This window comes from Benincasa hispida, chromosome 8 (assembly GCF_027475165.1).
Source record: "Benincasa hispida cultivar pf3 chromosome 8, pf3_genome.v1.1, whole genome shotgun sequence".
Classification (NCBI taxonomy): Eukaryota; Viridiplantae; Streptophyta; class Magnoliopsida; order Cucurbitales; family Cucurbitaceae; genus Benincasa; species Benincasa hispida.
Window position 1 is genome coordinate 47,521,838 of NC_143485.1, and position 23,882 is coordinate 47,545,719.

A 23,882-nucleotide genomic window follows, 5' to 3' on the forward strand; every position below is an offset into this window, starting at 1 on the left:
ATTTATTGAAATAATGTCGAATAACATCTTTTATTGATAATAGAATATGTTTAACTTTAAAAACTACGAGTTTTAGGACATATAACCCAACATTACATATTAAATCTCATTATCATAATGTGATGATTTATTTAGAAGCAATTAAAATTGCTATGTTATCTAACTTTCATATATTGTAGTAATTCAATTCAAAACAAACATATATATTATTTATTTATTAGATGCGAAAAAACCTAATACATTTTAAAATTTTTAATTAAAACAATACGATTTCACGTACATTGTACGTATGTTTTTACTAGTCTTTTTAAAAGCAACTATTTTAGTCTATATTGTCTTCTCATTTGAACCATATATCTTTTGGTTGCTAATACATATTATATATCAGTTGAAGTGTAATAGTTTTTACAACATTTCGTACTTTCTAAACAAGTTAAAATGTCAATTAGTTATATTATAGTCACACTAATGAAGTCACATCAATGATATTTTGTTATTAAATATGGTTTGTGATCCTTTTATAATATAATGAAAATTTCGATTCACCCTTATGTCGATATCAAAATCATGGATATCTGAAAATATTGATGAAATAACACTATTGTAGAAAGTAGTAGGATTTTCCAATCCAATTAGCTGCCAAATAATGTTGGAGATTATTTTTATTTATTTATTTTTGTATAAATCTACAAATACAAAACGTAGAATAACTTTTTCAAAGACAACACGAGCCTCTTGTATTATAATCTGGGGGAGAATGTTTAAGTAGAAATTCAATGCCCAAAATCAAAATAACAAGCAGTAGCTTGCGCTAAACCTGACCTGCAAATAATAACAGGGCTGCTTGCAAACATAGATTAATTGGGCAAAAATAATTGTAAATATAGCATTAAAAACAAATTATAAATATAGACAAATTTATCTACAACCCATACAAAAAGACTAAACAGCCCATATACCCACGACCTGATACCCTTCCAGCATATGGAATCCACGACCCGTGTTCAATCTCTAACCTGATTTTAAGGGTTGTTTAGAGTAAAAATAACAAAACTCGTAGCCATTTCAGATTCTTCATACTATCTTCTTCAATCGATCCATTCTTCTTTAAAACCCTAACCCTATATTCTAAAATTTGAAAATAAAAAAAAGAATCCTACCGTCGTCGGCAATTATTCACTGAAAACTACTGCAGAATCACATTCAAAAGTAACAAAAAGCATAGTTGCATGACTGTTTTTTTCCTCCTTTTTTGTTGTTTAGTTGATTGATTATTGCTTGTTACTATTGTTGTTTGTTATCAGTGCTCTAAACTTTAGGAAATTTGTTATCAGCCCTCAACTTTATTATTGTTTGTCTTCAATGTATATTCGTTGTTGTTTGTTATTGTTTTTTTTTTTATTAGTATTTTCTATTGATACGTTGCTATCACTTATAGAATTGGAGCATGTTGGATTTCTGTTATCACTAATAAACAAATGTGTTTTTGTTTGGGGTCTATCACTATTGATTAGTGTTTGCTATTGATACGTTGTTATCATTGATAGACTTGGAGCATGTTGGATTTATTTTCCATGAAAAAGAAGAAAAATTATAGTTTCATTTCTGTTTATTTTTTGTTTAGTTGATAGACTATTACTCTAGCCTGCTTTTAAACTTTGAATATGTTGTTGATCATGGTTTTTTTGTGATAAGTTTCAATCACTAATATACTTGAAGTGGTAAAGTCTATCAATGATAAGATTATCACTGGTATACTTCACCACTTCAAGTCTATCAATGATAGAAACGTGTCCGTGATAAGTTTAACATTGATAGATTTCACTACTTCAAGTCTATAAGTAATCAGCTCCATGAATGATAAACTTGAAGTATTTATTTTGTTAATTGAAGTGGTTATTACTATTCTAATAGATTGACAATTATGGAAAGCAAACAACAAAAAAAGGGGGCAAGAAGAACCTTAAAAGTTGAAGAACCATCAAGCAAAAAAAGATGAAAAAAGAGAAGGTATTAACTATATATCTATTTCTAAGTTGTTCTTTAGAATATTTATAACATTTTTTTTTTGTTTAAATAGGCAGGAAAAAATTCCTAAACAAAGTTGGAGCTCCATTTTGAAAGTCACAGTTTATGTCAAGTTAGAAGTGACAGACCATATTAGGGATTTAGATTCTATGTGTCTATCTTTATTTAAGGAAGGACTATTTAGACATTTGCTAGGTTTAAAAATATCCAATGTACCTTTACAACTTCTAGCACATTTGATTAGAAAACAATATGTCTCTACTGATAACAATGTTCTTCTTTTCAATTTTGGAGGTAACATGATAGAGTTTGGGTTAAGGGATTTTTTTTTATTACTAGATTAAATTATGATGAATACCCTATTGAAGATATTTTAGATGAAACTGAAGAAAAAGATTCAGAAATTAGACAAGAATTTTTTAGTAATTATACTAGCATCACTAGAGAAAATGTGAATAGTGCATTTGACTATTGTCCTAGTCACTGTAGTGATGAAAGAAAAAAATAGCAAAACTTTCCAATCTTTATTGTATGGATTGGAAGCATGTCAAGATGTTGAATGATGAGGAGAAGTTTAAGAATTATCCTTGGGGAAGACTGTGTTATAGTCTTACTGTTGAGTTTTTTTAAGAAATCTATTAATAATAAAAACAAACCAGCTGCCTATCTGCAAAGATTCCCTGTAATTTTAGCTTATTGGGCATATGAAATACTTCCTAAACTTTATGAGGGGTTCTCAAAACGAATAGGAAATGACTTTCCAAGATCTTGAATTGGGAAATAACAAAGCAACTAGATTGGCAGGATTTTGATGACAGCATCTTCTCGGAATGAATGTAAGTTTTTAATTTTTCCATTATTAATTGTGATACAAATCTATCAATGATATTAGTCTATCAGTGATAGACAAATATCGGTAATAGAAGTATTATATCTATTGAAACACACAAATAAATGTAGGGAAGGAGTCTATCAGCAATATAGTTTATCAATGATAGACCAATATCATAGATAGATAGACTATATCAGTTATATTGGTCTATCAGTAACAGGGTCTATCAGTGCTAAGCCTCACTGATATGATCTCATTAAACTATGTCAATGATAACTCCTAACTATGATTATCTGAGTATTTCAAATCTTATAAAAAGAAGGTATTATGTATACAGTACTAATTAAATATTATGTTTTCAACTTCATTTAGTTCCTATTGTTGCATCAAAAGAAGAAATGACATCAAAATACTTCAAAAAAATTATGTGGAAATGGAGGGAAGAAGTTTGGAGGAAGGAGAAAATGTTGTAGAAAAAGATAAAAAGATTGGAGAAAGAATATCTTCTTTACAAGAAAATATTAAAGGTCTTAAAAGGCAACACAAAGAAGATGTTTAAGATCTTAGAAAAGGACAAATGAAGATTCTCTCTTTGTTACATTCTCTAATGGAAATTGTAAAGAAAAGTGAAAGACAAACTCAAGAGTGCTTTGACAAGAATCATCCTCCATTTGTGAGTCTGAAAATGATAGATGCCGATATTGATGCTAATATTGACAAAGTAGTTGAATATGCAACTACTTATGCCAAGGAGAAAAAGGTAAAATTATTAAAGCCTTCTAGTTCTTTTACTTTTTTGTTTTTTTTTTTCTAATGATAGACTATATAAAGTACATATAGTTTATTGATGATATACTAATATCTATAGATGCTTGAACAAAATCATGAGAAAGAGAAGGAAATAGAAGAAGCCGATATTGCTGAAGGAAAAAATGTATCAATCTAGTTAAATAGTAGGTTATTGCTATTCTATTTTATACTTCAAGTGTGCTACTCATTAAAAGCTATCAGTGATAGGTTTCTATCACTGATAGAATGTTGTAATCTTTTTATTGGAGTCCAACAGTAATATACAAAAAGTATATCGACATCTACAATTTTGTACATTGCTACACTAATATAATATATTACAGAAGATTGAAGTCAAGGAGGAAGAAGTGAATGTACATGAAAAAAGGTAAAAAATGGTGCATGAAAAAGCAAAAAAAAGTGAAGGTATAACAATGATCACATTCTCTATATTGCTTTATGACTGTTAGATTCAATATATATTTATAAAATTATAATTAAGTATTGACATTTCAGGTTACTGAACAAAAGAAAAATACAACGACTAATGCTGAAAATGTTAGACCGAAAAGACAACCTAAACCGTCAAAAAAGATGTTGGAGAATGCAAATGACGAGAAGATTGCAAAAGAGTAAAAGGATACAAAGGACCAAAAGAATGCAAAGGACAATAAGAATGCAAAAGATGAAAAGAAAGCTTCTCCAAAACAAACAAGACATTCTTCTAGAATCAAGGACATTGCCCCTAGTTTTGACCTAAAAATCTCTCAAATATAATAATGTAGTTGTGACTTAGTTTAATGTTGTGGCTATTGGACCTTATTTTTTTTGTGGATATGGGGTATTAGTGGGATGTAGGATATTATACCCTGGTTTTGTTGGATACATTAGTAGTATCAGTGATAGAAACGATCCATGATAGACTTCATATGTAGTTCAATTTGTCATATAAATATAGGAAATTATTCGATCATTAGTTGAATCAGTGCAAATTATATCCATTTGTGCTTTTATTTTTACAGTTATAAGGACCAAAATCTTGTAATTATGTAATGGATGATAAATGATATATCAATGTCAATGACAGACCAATATTAGTGATAAAATCACAGTGCTTGAAATTACTCACAAAAACTTCATATGTAGTTCTATTTATAATATAAATATAGGAAATTATGTCTCTTTCTGCTTTCTATTTTAAAGTTCTAAGAACTAAACTCTTGGTATTATGTAATGGATAGTTAGTGATAGATCAATGTCAATGATAGACCAATATTAGTGATAGAAAGCACAACAACAATACTTGAAATTGATGTTACTTTCTTTTGTATGTACTTGATTTTGCATTTTTATTCCATAGAAAATTCTATACTTTGTATCGAGAAAAAGGTCAAAGGACTAAATTTTGTACTTTTAAGTGACATTACTTCACATTGAATATGAAGCAAAGCGAATATATATATACTATTACAAAAAATGGAAAAAATATTCTATATTTTATATTCATCAAAGGACTAAACGTTCTATATTTCTCAAGCAGAATGTTATGTTCATATGAACAATATAACAATTGAACCAATGGTAAAAATGACAAACCATATAACATTCTAAAAATGTTCGCAACATACATGTTCACATCTATAAAGATCACATTGATAGTAAATGTTGCATCATTGTATAAATGGAGGAAATTTACACGTTCTACGATTATGGCCAACATGACGACAATGACTCTACTTTGTCTGACTTCTTTGCTCGCCAATTGATAATGTTCTTTGTTTTCGAGGTTGACCTGCTGGACGCTTAACAATTGGAGGTAATATACTCATGTCAATCAATATAGGCTTCCAATTAGCATGGTTCCCAACTGGATGGACAAAACAAGCATAACATGAAATCAAGGTGCTTGTCAAAAAATACTTATGAACAAATGAGTAAGTATCCATGTTGTATCCATGAATAACAGCAAGTGCATGGGCACATGGAATTTAATCAAGATTTCAAACATGACAAATACATGATTTTGAATCTAAATGTTGAAAGAGTTAAACAACATGCAGCGGAAGTATCAAGGATCCATAAGCATTCAAATTCACTAATTTTGGCAGAAACTAAGGCATGTTTTTCTAAAAAGTGGGTTTTAAGACCATACCTTTGAATAACTCTTCAAGAAAACAAGTGTACAACAACAGTCTTCACTTGATATCACCGTGAACCACCTCAAAGCCTTCCCTACTATCCTCTTGAAGATTTACGCAGAGTTATGGGACTCAAGAATAGCTTGAAAAAATGAAGAACCAAGAAGAACTCACAACACCCGATAAGAAGATCCGTTTCTGCTAACAAAAGTTTTTCTCTAAAAAAAACTGCATTCATTCTACTCAAATGACTCCAATCTTCTTTATATATTATAGATGAACATGCAAAGAAGTGGAGTGCATGACTTGTAGCTCATGCTTGGAGAATCAACGAAGAGAGGAGAATGGCCTTTGTGTGAGCATGAAGATGAAGGTAATGGAGAAAATTCAACCTCCATTTTGTACAACCATGTAAAAAGATTTTCCATTTTTTTCTTTTAAAACAAAAAATGACTTCTAAACTATTTTAATTCAAAAGTAATTTTCTTAATTAATTTCATAAATTAATTTAATATCAAATATTAAATTAATATTTTTTGGCACAATTATCATCTTCGTATATTTAAATCACATTTAAATATATATTCTCTTATTCTGTTTAATTTGAACGTTTCAAATTAATTTCTCAAGCTACCCTAAAGCTTATCCATTTACGAGCTAGTAGGGGGACCTCACGGACCTACAAATCATGGGCTCCAACGATTCGAGATTAATCGGCTAAACTCATTAGTCCGATCTAACCCCCATTCGTTAACTAATGGGATACTCCACTATAGCCCATAGTTAAACTTCGTTCACTGTAGATATATTATATCCACTTAGTAACCATAATCAGTAAGTATACAGGTTGTTTGTAATCACAACTAGGTCAAAAAAACCGTTTTACCCATGTGATACATTTTGTTCCTTAAGTTTCTACTGATCATCTAATGAACAATTCTGATTCATAATCTCTATGAATCAAATCCTTTCTCTATCATGAGAAGGCGGAGTCCCAATTGTTCAAGACCTGGAGTCAGTACTTAAAAGAACAACCTATCTGCTATCTCTAAATACGGTAGGAGTGAATTCCATTTTGCAAGGCTATGTCCCTAGTTATTCATCCAGTCTTACCTCCAAAATGGTAAACTTATTGATCAGTACTGTTGGACTACTCTCACCGTTTGCAGATTAAAAGATAATCCCGAACAAACAGGAGTTCATAGCTAGCTCAGGATTAAGATCGAGTTAACCTAGGTTATATAATAAATGAAATAGTCAGTTTTAATATTAAACGGTCGTTATAAAGAAAAATGACTGTTTCCATTGGTTGTAATATGTATAAGTTATTTGCAAGTCTAGCAGAACAAATATGAACATCTCTTGAATAAATAGACACTTCATTACATTCAAAAGATATACTTTACATATTCTCTAAAAGACAAGAAATGGAGATCAAATTTCTTTTCATCTTAGGTACAAAGAACACATTCTTGAGTAAGATAAAAGAATCTCTAAAAAACAACTTCACATCTCCCACTGCTTCAGGTTAGATGACTTCACCTGTGCCTACCTTGAATGTCATCTCATATTCAGAAACTCTTCTCCAATAACTAGTTTCCTGTAGAAAAGTACAAACATGATTAGCAGCGCATGAATCTAATATTCAAGTAAGGTGAGAATTTTCCACTATACATGTTTCAACAACTAGTAAATCATATTTACCTTGTCTACTCTTTTCTGTTTTCTTTTTCAGCCACATATTTTGGGCAATTACGCTTTCAATGCTCAACCTCTCCTCAATGTAAACATTTTTCCTGCGGAGTTTTGTTTTTGTTTTCCTTCTCAGCGGTTTTCTTTTTCCCTTTTCCTTTCTTTTTCATTAGAACGGTTTTATCCTAAGAAGTAGAAGAACCAGCTTTCTTATCATCAACGGGTTCGTACCAGACGTGGACCCTTTATAAAACTTTTTCGGTTTAGAAATAACATTTATTTCTTTTTCCTTGAGTTTCATCATAGATTGATAAGTTTACTATTCATTCAACAACGTCGTTAAGTTATAAGTCATTTTGTTCATGACAACATTTGTCCTATAACTCTTAGGAAGAGATTCCAGTATCATGCTTACTTGACTTGTTTCGTCTATCATAGCCTCGTGAGCTTCCACGATGTTAAAATGGACCATCATGTCGAGAACGTGTTCTCTTACGTTGGTCCCATCCTTCATACGTGTCACATACACATATTTGATGGCTTCATGTCTAACAGATGATGACGGTTGCCCGAACATCTCCTGTAATGATGCCATGATCTCACGAGTTGTGCGCATGACCTTATGTTTCTTATTGAGTACATCAGATATACTCGCCAAGATATAGGCTCAGCCTTTTTCGTTCGCCCTCACCCACCTATCATAAACATCCCAAACATTTCGGGTAGCCATTAAACTGGGAACTAGAGGACGTTCCTCCGTTAACAAAAATCTCAAATCGTCTACTACTAACATTCTATTGATATTTGATTTCCAATTCGAGTAACCCTCTCCGTTAAATTTGTCAGAAGCAAGCAGTTGTATAATCGAGTTCGACGTTGCTGAAACATTTTAAACAAACTCTACTAAATATGCATCTAATCCCATTTTAGCAAAACTAATAAAGTACCCAATAAATCCTTATTTAATTGCAACAATACTTAAGTGATTTAGAACAAGTGCGACCGTGGGGCAATCAAGAATTCCTTCATAGAAGCAAGACAGTTCTTGATCAAATACTATTACCTAGAATAACTCATATTCCAATAATTCTTTTGGGTATTGTTTTCGGTCAAGATCTTTACTAACACTTAGTAATTCTTATAAGTGTGACCTGCCATTTTCAGATCTTATAGGATAGTATGAATATGCCTCAGAGATAGAAGACAATATCTAAGACGGAACTATAAGACCCTCATTTTACTGAAGCCTGGATTGTTCTGAATCTTATGTTACAACCCTCCATAGGGATCGCCACGGTTAACGACTAGCTAGTGCCGAATAAAAATGACAACAAACACAATAGAGGAATTTCACGGTTCAAACTAATGGAGGAGACCGTAGGACAATGTTGACACATTTCCTTCACCCACTTACTATGAGCCACTTCTCTCATTCACCTTGTTATTGACTCATGCAAATACTTTCCGTATGGAGCAGTCAAGGTAAAATCGACAAGAAGGCGAGCATAGATCTCACGGTGTGAATTCTTAAGGACGTGAGAGCTAATAACTATATATCAAATATATTATTATTCTTCCACTAAAGTGTTCTAAATGTTTTGGTAATTTATTTAGGCATGACGGCTAATTTCATACAACCTAAGTCTAAGTGATTTATCCAAATATAATTCTTATAATTGGATTTTAACCTACAATGTCTAGATGATAAACCATTTTATTACCTCACATCACTCACACAAGCTCATAAATTTAGTTATCAACTCTCAATAGTTCGGTCATAATCTCCAGGCTTGTAAACCGTCAACTTAAGTACCCCTAGCCTTAGACAGGTTTATGAATCGATATGAGTTTGTAACTGTATTTTATATGGTAACAATCTATTTTAACGTTTAAAAATAGTTGTTAACCTAAGTGAGCATGCAACTGTTCTTTGTTATGGATTTTAAATGTCTAACCAATTTTATAACAACTTATAAAATTTAGACATGCTTAACATGCACAACATTCAACAAAAGTATCTAATATAACTATTATATTAAACATAACCCTAACATGCATACTATATATTATAACAATTATAACATAATGTCAATGCATGTTTCCTACGGTGGGGTTTTAAATCTACATGGCATACTATATGCATATACATGAATTATTTAATTATCATATACATCTTATGCATAAACAATTAAATACTAACTGTTATGGTTTTCGTTTTGGCATAAACAAGCAAACAGATAGCTAACTATTACAAATAACTTTATAACCGTCTTTGAATTGCTCAAACCACTCCAAACCGAACCCAAAACAACTTGAACTAGACTGAATGAGTTTGAACCGGACCAACAAAGCTTGAATCAGACCAATCAAAACCATTTGAGGCTGAACCGAATTGAACCTTGAGTAAATCGGTCGAACCGACTGCTCTCGGTCCAACCTCAAAGTGCTGCTAAGGCCGATCGTGTAGCGCTAAAGGTAATCATCTAGTGTCATCGCCTTAGGTTGAGAGTAAGTACACGATCGCTTAGTGTTTGTTGAAAGCTAAACGATCGTTTAGCTTTATCGTATAGAACTAGACGATCACTTAGCTCCATTGTTGTGCAATCGCTTAGCTCCATTGCATAGTACTAAGCGATCGCTTAACACCATCGCCCAATGCATTCAAGTCATGCAGCTAACCGATCGCTTAGCTCCATCGTCTAGAACATCATCGCGTCGCATAACATTTATCTACATGATTGCTTAGCTCCGCGACCAAATGATCGCTCAGTGTTATCTGTAGCACTTCATCGCATCGCTTAGCATGCATCGTTGCTAAATGATTGTATAGCACCATCGTTTAGCAAATTCAACGTATCTTTTAGTTCCCACGACAAAAGTAAACGATCGCGTAATGCTATTGTATAGCAAATGAACGCATCGCTTAGCTCCCGCAGGTACACGATCGTCTAGCTTTTCTTCTCATCGTGTAATGTCTGGAGCTAAACGATTGCTTAGCAACTGGACCTCAGCAACAAATTTGAGTAGAAGCTAAAAATACTAGAATAGCAGCTCGACCTTCTTCACTTGTTTCTTCAATTACATCTTAATTTCAACTCTAATGACTCCAAATTAATTACAGACTCTTGCTAACACATAAATGCTCATCAAATAAAAGCCAACTATAAATTTAATTGAGAGATTAAAGAGAATTAAGATGCTAAAACTTAGAAAACCATAGCAGTGCATCAGTTTCATATATCTTATGAAAAACACCCACCTTGCCAAAATTAGACCGAATAAAAAGCTTAAAAGATGCTCTGATACTAATTGAAAGAGATAAACAACATGCAACGGAAATATCAAGGATCCATAAGCATTCAAATTCACTAATTTTAGTAGAAACTAAAGCATGATTTTCTAAAACGTGGGATTTAATATCATACCTTTGAAGAACTCTCCAAGAAAACGAGTGTACAATAGTAGTCTTCACTTGATATCACCGTAAACCACCTCAAAGTCTTCCCTACTATCCTTTTGGAGCTTTAGGCAAAGTTGTGGGACTGAAGAACAGTTTGAAAAAATGAAGAACCAAGAAGAACTCACAGCAGCCGATAAGAATAAATATTTCTTCTAACAGAAGTTTTTCTATAAAAAATTCTGCATTCATTCTACTCAAATGACTCCAATCTTCTTTATATGTTGTAGATGAACATGCAAAGAAGTGGAGTGCATGGCTTGCAGCTTATGCTTTGAGAATCAATAAAGAGAGGAAAATGGCCTTTGTGTGAGCATGAAGATGAAGGTAATTGAGAAAATTCAATCTCCATTTTGTGCAACCATGCAAAACGATTTTCCATTTTTTTCTTTTAAAACAAAAAATGACTTCTAAACCATTTTAATTGAAAAATAATTTTCTTAAATTAATTTAAAATATTAATTAATTTAATATCAAATATTAAATAATATTTTTTGGCACAATTATCATCTTCATATATTTAAATCACATTTAAATATATATTCTCTTGTTCTGTTTTATTTGACCGTTTCAAATTAATTTCTCAAGCTACCCTAAAGCTTATCCATTTACGAGCTAGTAGGGGGACCTCGCGGATCTACAAATCATGGACTCCAACTATTCGAGATTAATCGGCTAAACTCATTAGCCCGATCTAACCCTCATTTGTTAACTAATGAGACACTCCATTATAGCCCATAGTTGAACTCCCTTCACTGTAGATATATTATGTTCACTTAATAACCATAATCAATAAGTCGATCCTTCACAGGTTGTTCGTAATCACAGCTAGGTCAAAAAAACCATTTACCCCTGTGAATACATCTTGTTCCTTAAGTTTCTATTGATCCTCTAATGAACAATTCTGATTCATAATCTTTTTGAATCAAATCCTTTCTCTATCATGAGAAGGCGGGGCCTCGATTGTTCAAGACCTGGAGTTAGTACTTAAGAGAACAACTTATCTGCTATCTTTAAATAGGTTAGGAGTGAATTCCATTTTGCAAGGCTATGTCCCCAGCTATTCATCTGGTTTTATCCCAAAATGGTAAGCTTATTGAGCAGTGTTGTTGGACTACTCTTACCCGCAGATCAAAGGATAATCGAGTAATGATGTTATAGGTAAATCTCTAATCTCTTTTAGAACTGCATTTAAACATTCTGAAATGTTTGTAGTCATCATCTGATATCTTCTCCTTTGACAATATGCACGAGCCCACTTCTCGAAACCAACATTACTAAGATAGTCTCATATGTAAGGATATATAGCCTCCATCCATCTCATATTCAGCTCAAAATCAGCAATAGTATATGCTTTTCCACATCTAAAAAACATATTGTCAATAGAAGAGTCTTTATATGTCAACTTCAAACCTCTCAAAAGGTGTTGCAAACAAACACAATATCCAGTCGTTGGAAAAACATTTGGAACACCTTTTGGAATACTTAGATGTCGATCGGATATAATAACTAAACCTTCTCGATCTCCCTAAACTTTTCTTGATATTATCAAAAAACCATCTCCATAAGGCATCATTCTCAGAGTCTACAATACTAAAGGCAAAAGGAAAAATCTGATTGTTACCATCAATTGTTGATGCCATCAAAAGAGTTCCACCATATTTACATTTCAAAAAGGTGCCATTAAATAATATGTTTGGCCTACAATATTTCCACCCCTCAATACACGATCCAATTGCCATAAAACAATACTTAAAATGTCCCTCAGAATCAGTTTCATATACAGTGAATGAACCTACCGTAAGATAAGAAAAGAAAAAAAGATATATAAAAGAATAATTACATTCTATTTTACATTAGAACTATCACGTATAGACCAAATATCAGCAATAGATCAATGATATACTCATTTACTATAAGACCTATCACTGATAGACCAACATCATCGATAGATCATATCAATTAAACAAGTCTATCAAATATTGATTACATACTCATTGAAAGCTTGATTGATGATATATAAAGGATAGCAGGAAAAAAATAAGCCTGGATTCATTTCTTTTAGCTTTGTAAAAAAAAATATGGGATCAAGACATAAGATTCCTTTGCATCACCTTTCAATGACTTCATAACAAAATTTAGTACGCATGTGAATTATAATTGTTATCCGGAGTCAAACGGTCACAGCGGCTAAAATCTTTTATCATAAAGTCACCAATCAATGATGAAGATGCTTGTCTATGAGAAGTTTGAATAGAATTTATAGAACAACTATGATTAACAATATACTTCCTAAGTTTCCATAGTTCCCCACCCTTATGACGAGATGCACGGACATACCCTTAACATTCTTCTTGGGAGCACTTTAACACAATTACTTTAGAATTTGATCTCACAGTCTGGAAGTTAAAGTTGTTCTTTATAGCTATGTAGTAAGACTTATACTATTTCCTTACTAGCAAACATATCCTTCTCTTTCAAATCAAACATAGAAGACAAACTATCAATATCAACATCTGTTAGGATGTTAAAATCATCACTAATAGGGAAGAAGAAAACACAACACATAAAAAATTATCAAATCCACAATTGGAAACTCCTTCTAAATCAAGATCAGTAGAATGAACAACTAATAGATATCTTTACTTTGTTCTTGAACTAAATTCAAAAACCAAGCAACATTGTTATCTTCATGAATTTCAACCACAACTTGAATGCCATTGATACCAAAATCCAATAAGATAGATAATTGTATTGAAGAAATAGATGCATCCAATTGAATTTCCTTTAATATCAAACTCACAAAACTCTCAAAACACATAATCTCATCAACCAATACACCTTTAGTCTTGTAATTCAAGTAATTATGTTTATCATCCCACTGTCCACTATGAAACACCACTATTGCAAGCTTAATCATATTTCCAAATCACTGCAAGAAACAACAATTAAACTCATGACATTCTAGAGTAGTACAATAAATAGAAAACAATATCTATAAGTGATAGACTAATATCATTGGTACACTATGATATCTATCTATCATAAGACTAATATTAGTGATAGGAAGTTCTTGACTACTAATATCAGTGATAGAAAGTTCATGACGTGAAACTGAAGGTACTAATTTTCAGTAATAGTAGTGAGGATACTAATTTTTGAGATAGGATAGTAGTGAGGGTACTTGTAATTCATGATTTGTAATACGTGATAGCAGTGATAGTAGTGAGGTACTAATTTTTGTGATAGCAGTGATAGTAGTAAGGTACTAATTTTTGTGATAGTAGTGATAACAGTTCATGACTTGTAATTCAAATAATAATCAGTGATAGAAGTGAGGGTACTAATTTTTATCAAATTTTTGTCAATACTTGAAACTGAGGAAATCGAATAAAAAACAAAGCATACTTTAAGTAAAATCAACGAAACCTAAAAAAAAAAAAAAAAAAAAAGAAAAGAAAGAAATCGAATACCTAGACATCCAATAAAAAACAGGATAAGAAATCGAATACCTAGACATGGAAGAAAGAATCGAACAAGAGAAGGATTAAACCATACAAATCCCGAGTCAGAAATACAAAATTGAACGTAGAAAGAAGAAATTGCAAGCAGAAAACCTCATAATCAAGCACCGAAGAATGGAGAAGACGTACCTGAAAAATGCATATTAGCTCGACCAAAAAGAAGATGAAACATGAGAAGAAGTGGCACAGTAGAAAAACACAAAAAGAAAACAAAAACGACGAAGAAGAAGGGAGCCGATGAAGAAGAAGAGGGACGATGAAGACCATGACAAGGAAGATGGGGAAGAAGACAGAAAGAAAGAAAACAGATTGAAGTCGGACGACGAGGAAGTATTTAAGGTAATTCAGAAAATAATTAATATTTGCAAATAGTTTTAAAAAGGATATATATTTATTTATTTATAATAAAAAAAACACCTACTATAAATTTTCACAATAATATGTAACATTTTTGCACAATAATAATATGTAACATTCCACCCTTAAATTTCAAGCCCTAAATTGACCAAATTCAAGACCTAGACCCTATTATACTCATCTCAACTCCACCCTCAAAATTATTTCTCATGGGAATACAATGGGGACTAGGAAGCTTTTCCCTCCATTATGTAGTTTTAATATATCCTATCCAACGATAATGGTCATTATTATTATTATTTAATTTTCATCTTTTTATTTGATTAGCTTTTAGCTTAACCATAATATTCATCTTTTTATTTTATTAGCTTTAATAAGGTTAAGGTTATAAATATCATTCCCATATGTACATTATCAAATGACAAATACTAGAAACCTAAATAAATAAAATCTCGAGAACAATTGACTTAAACCTAACCCAAACCTAATCCATAAAATATTATTGAATGTTTGGGTAGGATGAAGGTTCAAAATTGTTTCTCTTCCTTACGTCCAATGGTACAAAAAAATGTGGTAGCCTCTTTCAATCATTTAGCCTCAACCTTATTTGGCAAGCATCTTCTACGCCATACATACCATCTTGCAACATCAATATCCCGTAACAACAAACTACTATAATTTGCTATAATATCAACCAAAGATCAATATTTAAGCGCATCTTGAATGTAAGGATGTTCCATCTTTATGGATCGAATAATATTTAGATGCACTCATTTTTATACCTCATACCAATTATAAAAAAAGTAAAAAAAAATAAATAAATAATTAAGGCGTGTGAAAAACTATGATTGAAAAAACATGCCTAAAATTTAGTTTAAGTAATTACTTAGTTTTTCTTGGTCAAAAATTGAAAAATAAGAAGAGTTATCATAATGCACAAAAATGAGGGTAAGCTAAAATGGGCCAAATATCGTGGTACCTAAGATAGTTTTCATTCTTAGGATGGGAAAATGTTAAAAGTTAAGAATTTTCTTGTTCAACGTATTTTACGAAACACGAATGCCATTTTTGGAATGGTAAAGTTGTTATTTCATTTCCTAGTTAGGGTTTTTGCCAAATCAGTTTCAGATTTTTGCATTGATTTTTAACCATTTTCGTGTTCAATCTCCAAAAGCAAAAACCATTTTGGATCACTCCATAAGCTTTGAAATTTTATGTGAAACGTTATTCTATAGAGACTTTAATCTATCCCGAAAAACAGCCAACATTGAAGCAAAGGTAACAGTTCCGGCGAGAGTTCCGTCTTCTTGAGTGACCCACACATAGCTGACTCGATGAGCTAAAGCTTGAATCATTACTGCAACCAAAGAATTCCATGGATAACAAACAATCGCCTCTGATCTTCTCAATACTCTCGCTGAGTATCCACCCATCTTTCCACTTCTCCCTGATCCACAACTCGATCCAGATCCAAACTCATCATCTGAAGAAGAACAAATTGAAGACGATGATGATATTGTTGATGATTCTTCCTCGAACCACTCCAGAACCGCCTCTAAGTTTTTCTCTTCCAATCTTTCTTTCACTAATTGCACTAAATCATCCGGCGGGCCGCCACAGTCTATATAGGCCATGAGTTCACCGGCTGTGAGCGTTGCTATAGCCGCCGCCACCGTCTCGTCGCAGAAATTGAGCGTGAATGGTGAAATTTCGCCAATCAATTTGTCGTCCAAGTCAACGATGGCGACAGAGGATTGGTGAATCAACGCTTGTGAGATTAGAGGTAGAATAGATAACGCAGATTCGTCGTAATGGACGGCGAGAATGTTAATTGTGTCAATTATGTTGAAGGAATCGATAGGATTCGCGGCGATAGGGCTGAAAAGTCCGATTGAGTTGAGGAGGTAACGGATTATATCCTCCGGAGCAAGCCAGCAGTATTCTTGATCGTTATGGAGAGAGGAGATGGAATTAGACGATGATTTCTTAAGGAAGCTTTTCCTCTTACTTGTGCTCATTTTGATTGGGATAACAAGGTTATGAACTCCTTCGTGTATAAGATCAATCGCCTCCATCAAACTGAAAATCAAAACAAGAGACATTAACAATAAGCAAACCTAATTTCACAATTTAACGAAAACAATGGCGATATTAACATCGCACCGAAACATATACAAATCCAAATCCAGAATTTCAACAAATTTCAAGATTCAAACCTGACATGAGGCTCCAAATGTCTAACCAGTCCGAGTCCCTCAGGAATCAAAACAGAGATCGGAGATCGAAGCGCAACCGCCGGTTGCAACAAATTCTCTTGTCTGCAAAGAAAACAGATAATATCCACCATGCATACTTTACCAACGCAACGACAATGCAAATCGAAATCCGGCTTAAGAGAGGAGTGATCTCCACAGCTCCAGATGCTTATGTAGCCTTCGTCAATCCTCGTCAAGACTGATAACGCATCGGCGACAGTGGCGGAGATGGATATGGATCGAAGCGCAGGTTTTCCAAGGCATAGGTCAGATACCTCGCAGGCCAACAAGCTTGCTGCCATACACGAGCAATTGAGATCGAAGAAGCCAAGAGAGGATTTGAAAATGGAAGAGAAAAATCGATGAAGGTGCAGCGGAAATGGCGGTTCTGAAAGAGAGAAGAAAAACAATCGGGTCGGGTCGGGTCGAGATAAAGAAGAGACGAGCGGATTTCCAATGCGAAAGACCAAGGAGGAATTGTGTGAAATTTATAGGGCGTGATATGTGGGTTATCCGTGAGGTGGCGCACGCGTTTTTAGCTTCTCTTTTTGGATTGTTTCAGTTCAGATAACCATTTTTATTTTAAATATATATTTTTTATTTATAATTTTTTTTCTTTAAAGAAAGGGAAAATCCTCACGTTTTTTACAAAAATATATGGTTAATTATGTGTAAGTTTTGTGCTAATGTGTTAGCACAGTTATAATTTTCCTTTAATAGATTTTTTCCGCTTCTGAGGGTGGTTACCCAAAACTTTCCACTTTTCGTGTAGATGATGACGAAATTCTTGTTCGGATGGCGCCTAATGTTGTTGAAGTAAACTTTATTTGAAAGGAATTTCTTGGATAAATTCTTTAGATCTATATTGAATAAATAAATCTTAAGATCATTCATGTCAAATTGTCAAGAATAACATACTGGATATGATGGATGACTATGGTTTTTCTCAACCAAAACTCCGAATGCCCTTAGTGAAATCTCTCTCTAGATGGGATTCAAGAAAGATTGAGCGCTTATATTGTTTTGGTATATCGGGGACCATAACCTAAGGTCTCTTTATATACTATTCAATTATGTTCCCATTAAACCCTAATTAACTAGGAATGGGCTTCTACCCATTAAGTCCATACTCAATTAAGAATCTTCCCAATCTAATAAAATAACCTAATGTGATAAATTATTAAATCACATACATAGCCCATACTTTAATTAAACATATTATTATTTAAATATGTCTAACAATCTCCTACTTGGGCTATGTCTATGTACCTATTATAATTAAATCACATAAACCTTAAGCGCAAGGTTATTTCAATAATAGAATTTTCCTTTAGTTCAATCTGGTCCATCTCCTGTATTAGCACAGAATCAAGGCAGCTTTTGTCACTACCTTTGTAACTAAACCTTCCTTGATCACCAATTCTAATACATTCAATGATATAGATCAAATATGGATGGATAGCATGGAAACTACATGCAAAGTGATCTAGATCATGCCTGTTTCCAGCTGGTCCAAATTCCTTAATGAGATCATTCTAAAAAACTTTATGCTAAACTGCATGCATGATAAACAAGTTCAAATAATAAAACAGAAACCATCAACTTTATTCTATATAGAAAATAAACAAAATAAGGTCAAAAAACATCCTTAATAACAAACTTCCACTAAACCATGGAATCAGAAAAGTGACTAACACCTATGTGAGCAACATGCTCATGAAAAACTTTTGGTGGTAAACCTTTAGTCAATGGATCTACCACCATAGAGTTTGTTCCTATATGTTTTATCGAAATTTGACCATTCTGAAATCTTTCTTTAACAGCCAGAAACTTCACGTCTACATGCTTTGACTTTGTATTGCTTCTGTTGTTGTTGGAATACATCACAACCGACTTATTGTCACAAAATAATTTTAGTGATTTTTCTATGCCAACCACTATCCGCAGCCTAGTGACAAAATTTCACAACCATATTCCATGATTGGATGCCTCATAACATGCTATAAACTCCGCAGTCATGGTAGAAGAAGCCATAAATGTTTGTTTAACATTTTTCTAGGATACAGCTCCTCCAACCAACATGAAGATATAGCCTGAAGTGGATTGCAAAGTGTCTTGACATCCAACATAATCAGAATCAGAATACCCAATGATCTCCAAAACTTTTGATTTCCGATAAGTGAGCATATAATCTTTTTTTCTCTGTAAATACCTCATAACCCGTTTGGCTACTTTCCAATGATCTATCCCCAGGTTACTCAAATATCTGCTTAACACTCCAACTATGAACGCAATATCTGGACGGGTACATACTTGAGCATACATTAGACTTCCAATGGCCGATGCATATGGAACCTTCTGTATCTCCTTAGTCTCGAGTGTGGTCTTGGGGCATTAACCTAAATAAAATTTATCACCATTAGCAATCAGGGTATCTCCCGGCGCACAATCTTTCATGCCAAATCTACTCAAGATCTTTTCAATATAGTTCTTTTGTGACAATCTCAAAATACCTTGAGAACGATCTCGCAGTATTTCAATTCCTAATACAAAAGAAGCATCACCAAGATCCTTCATCTCAAAATTTCTTTTGAGAAATCTCTTAGTGTGATGCAATAAACCTACATCATTAGTAGCTATGAATATGTCATCAACATATAACACCAGAAAGATTGATTTACTCCCACTGAACTTGTAATATACACAATCTTTTACAATGTTCACCTCAAAACCAAATGAGGTTATCACTTCATGGAATTTGTGATACCATTGATGAGAGGCTTGCTTGAGACCGTAGATGGATTTCTTTAATTTGCACACCATAGACTTTGAATTATCAGACACAGTTTTCTGGTTACACCATATAAATCGTCTCATCAATGTTCCCATTGAGAAACGCAGTTTTTACATCCATCTAGTGTAGCTCTAAATCAAAGTGAGCTACCAGTGCCATGATTACCCTAAAAGAGTATTTCAATGAAACCAGAGAGAAAGTCTCTTTGTAATCAATGCCTTCCTTTTAAGTAAAACCCTTTGCAACAAGACAAGCCTTATATCTTTTGATATTGCCATGTGAATCCCTTTTGGTTTTAAATATCCATTTACAACCTATGGGTTTCATTCCTGATGGCAGTTCGATAAGTTCCCAAACGTCATTGTCTTTCATGGATTTTATTTCCTCTTCCATAGCACTTATCCACTTTTGAAAGTTAGAACTTTGTAAAGCTTGTTGGAAGTTGATTGGATCATCTTCCATTTTGCCCACATCATCCTGATGTTCTTGAAGAAACACAATATAATCATCTGAAATTGCATTTCTTCTCTCTCTAGCGGATCTTCTTAGTGGCACTTCTTGAGGTTGTTGAGTTTGAACTTCAGGTTCAATAACGGAGACTTCAATGTTGTCTTGTTCTATAATTGGTTCAATAATGAAGTTAGGAATTGGAACCTGAACATCATTTATAATCACATGAAGAAAAGAAACCAATTCCTCTTCAAAGACAACTTTTCTTATGTTATCTTCCCCCCAAACTCAACATCCTCAAGGAATCTAGCATTTCCTATCTCAAACAATGATATAGAAGTGGGATCATAAAACTTGAAACCCCGAGAGTGCTTAGAATACCCAACAAAATAGCAGCTAATAGTTCTTGAGTCCAATTTTCTTTAATTAGGCCTATAAGGCCTAGCCTCAGCTGGACAACCCCATATGTGAAGATGCCTAATACTAGGCTTCTTTCCTGTCCACAACTCATAAGGGGTTTTGGCTATTGCTTTACTAGGTACCCTATTAAGGATATATGTTGCAGTCTTTAGTGCCTCACCCCAAAGGGATTCTGGTAGAGAAGAATGATTAATCATATTTCTTACCATATCCTTAAGTGTTCTATTTCTCCTTTCAGCTACACCATTCATGCTGGGTTTGCCCGGTATAGTGTACCCTATTCATGCTGGGTTTTCATCTATCTCGATATCAAGTGCCTTTAATTTACCTGCAAGATTGGACATTTCCATAATGTACTCCCTTATGTTTCCATTACCCTTATATAGAAGTTAAAGAAGTCAAAAGACTACTTGCTTCCCCTTTCTCATTTTTATCAAAATATTTCTCAATTTGAGAAAGGAACTTATTGGCATTTTCACTTTTCGTGATAGAGCCCCGAAAAGACTCCGGAGTGGAGTGCCTAATGATCATAAGACACATGCGATTTGACCGTTCTCACTTCTTTATATTAGCCGTATTTGGCTATTCCTCAGTAGAAGTAGGTTTATCGATCCTTAATGCAAGGTCCAAATCCATACACCCAAGAAGTATCTCTAGGCTTTTTTTCCAAATCTTGAAGTTCGATCCATTCAACTTAGGGATTGAACTTAGATTTCCAGATATTTGAGTAAGACCAACTAAAACAATAAACAACAAAACATATGCTCACAACTAAAATATAACAAAATAATTTCATATATATGGTGGGCCCCTTTAATAATATACCTAGCACAACATTGATGTCCAACCTTTGGGCAAAAAACACCAACTGTAAATGGTACTCTCAACGTAGTAATCAAAGTACTGACAATTAACTCTGTAAAAAAATAGCCTTTCTTTGGACTGACTATTTTTCACATGAGCAATCCTTATAATTGCCACATACTTATTACCACATGCATACCCACAATTTGGCCAAATAATTATCTTCCTTTGGGCCGATAATTATCCACATAAATTCATGAATATGTACATCTTATATTTCATAATTAAAACAAAAGAAGCTACTTTGATAACATATTATTTTGACCAATTCAATCTAAAATATAAGATACAATAATATAATAATATTATTGTACAAAAAATAAAGGAAGAAGAACACCAAATAGTCTTTTACAAAATTCACTTAATAATTGCATATACATAACACAATTAAAGTAACATAAACATGTGAATATCACAAAAAACAATCAAATTGTAGATTTTAATTCAAAAACTTATCAATCAAGAACTAAGAACTCTTTTCAAATATTTCACCAAGTTATTAATCAATAAAATTTAGATTCACTAAATTCAATCATTTTTTTTTAAAAACTCATATTCATCAATTAAGTATTAACATAACTTTTCAGTTAAAAAAAAAATAGCGACAACATTAACTTTTCCATTACTAATCAAATTTAAAACCGAACTCATAAAGTCATCTATTAAGTATTAAAGAAAAAAAAACTGATAATTAAAATCAAGAACCGCCAACAAGACTTTAATCGGTAATTGACCGATACCTTCGTCCAACGGCAACTCCAGTCAGTCATTAACTGAAAGTCTTGATGGGTAAAACTTGTAGCAATTAAAGACCTAACTCCTTCGATCGGTCTTTAACTTTTTTCCAGTGGATTTCATCACATTGGTGGACTTTTATCAAGAATGTTGAACTGAACATCCTTAATTTTGATAATAATAGAACTAAGGTTTTTTTTCCTTAAAAAAGAAACTTTAGGAAACCATGTTCAATCAAAATAATCAACAAGAAAAATCACTTTAATCCACCACTAGCACATCATTCATAATCGGTGATGGGTATGCCAAATACCACAGACAAGAATACGGGTTGCAAGAACACATCCTACCATCGATGAGTTTAAAACGCTGCTATAGTAAGTCGACCATTTTTTTAAAAAAAATTCTTTAAATTTTTACCGAAACCAAAATTTAATCAACAATGCCAATGGAAAATACATAAACTAACAATCCAACATGAAATTCATGCTCTGATACCACTTGTTAGCATAAATTCTTTATATCTTTATTGAATAGATAAACCCTAGGATCATTCATGTCAAATTGTCAAGAATAACATACCGGATTCCATTGCAAAATTGATGATAGCTTCAAGATGATGATAGATGACTATGATCTTCCTCAACCAAAACTTCGAATGCCCTTAGTGGGATCTCTCTCTAGATGGGATTCAAGAAAGACTGAGTGCTTATATTGTTTTGGTATATCGGGACCATAGCCTAAAGTCTCTTTATATACTAGTTCAATTAGGGCTTCCATTAAATCCTAATTAACTAGGAATGAGATTTTATCCATTAAATCCATACTCAATTAGGAATCTAGGGCCTTAATTAATTAGATCACATAATATGGCCCAATCTAATAAAATAACCTAATGTGATAAATTATTAATCCACATATATAGCCCAAACTTTAATTAAACATATTATTATTTAAATATGTCTAACATTTTATATTTCCACGTTTAAAAATCATTTTAGATGTCACTTTTCGACGAAGAAGTCCTAAAAATATTTACTTTCTTAAAAAAGTTTCAATAATGCTTTTGGATTTTTTTTTTTTTTTTGGGTTATAAAGTGTAAATAATTTTAAATATACTTTTTCTCATTTTTAAAAAGGCCCCTTCTCCATGTAATGATTTCAATTTAATATATTGCTTACAAATTTGTAATCATTTTGATTTTTGAATTTTAAGGGAATGTTTGACTCAACAACATGTATTAGGTTGAGTTGGTAAAAAATTCTAAACTTAATGTTTTGTTCACCAACTTTAAATATTGGTAAAGTTGAGATGGTTACTTTTAACAACTCAACCCAACTCTCACTCTATCCAATGTTTTCCATGACTCTATACCCGTCGGCCATTGCCAACAACTAGTCATTGCTACACTCCAACAACCAACTCCAATGACTACCTTCACATGATCAATTTCGGACTCTGACAACTATCTCCGATGACAACTCCAACGAAAACCATCTTCAATAATCAACTCTGATGACAACCACCTATGACAACTAAAATTGAC

General features: G+C 32.8%; 1 protein-coding gene and 1 pseudogene across 1 annotated transcript; both read right to left on the reverse strand.

Moving 5' to 3' along the window:
- Positions 1–12,056: 12,056 nt before the first annotated feature.
- LOC150034635 (uncharacterized) lies at positions 12,057–15,788 on the reverse strand (annotated as a pseudogene).
- Positions 15,789–15,924: 136 nt separating this feature from the next.
- Positions 15,925–17,632, reverse strand: LOC120082589 (CBS domain-containing protein CBSX5-like). The gene is made up of 2 exons (XM_039037832.2): positions 17,034–17,632; positions 15,925–16,896 (listed from the first exon to the last, which is right to left on the reverse strand). The coding sequence occupies exons 1-2, from the start codon at positions 17,372–17,374 to the stop codon at positions 16,047–16,049; spliced, it is 1,191 nt and encodes a 396-aa protein (XP_038893760.1). The 5' UTR covers positions 17,375–17,632; the 3' UTR covers positions 15,925–16,046.
- Between the last annotated feature and the right edge of the window lie 6,250 nt (positions 17,633–23,882).

Coding starts and splice junctions, on each gene's coding strand:
- LOC120082589 (XM_039037832.2), bottom strand. CDS start 17,374: ATGGCAGCAAGCTTGTTGGCCTGCGAGGTATCTGACCTATGCCTTGGA. Junction 16,897..17,033: donor CATTTGGAGCCTCATGTCAG/GTTTGAATCTTG, acceptor TTTGATTTTCAG/TTTGATGGAGGCGATTGATC.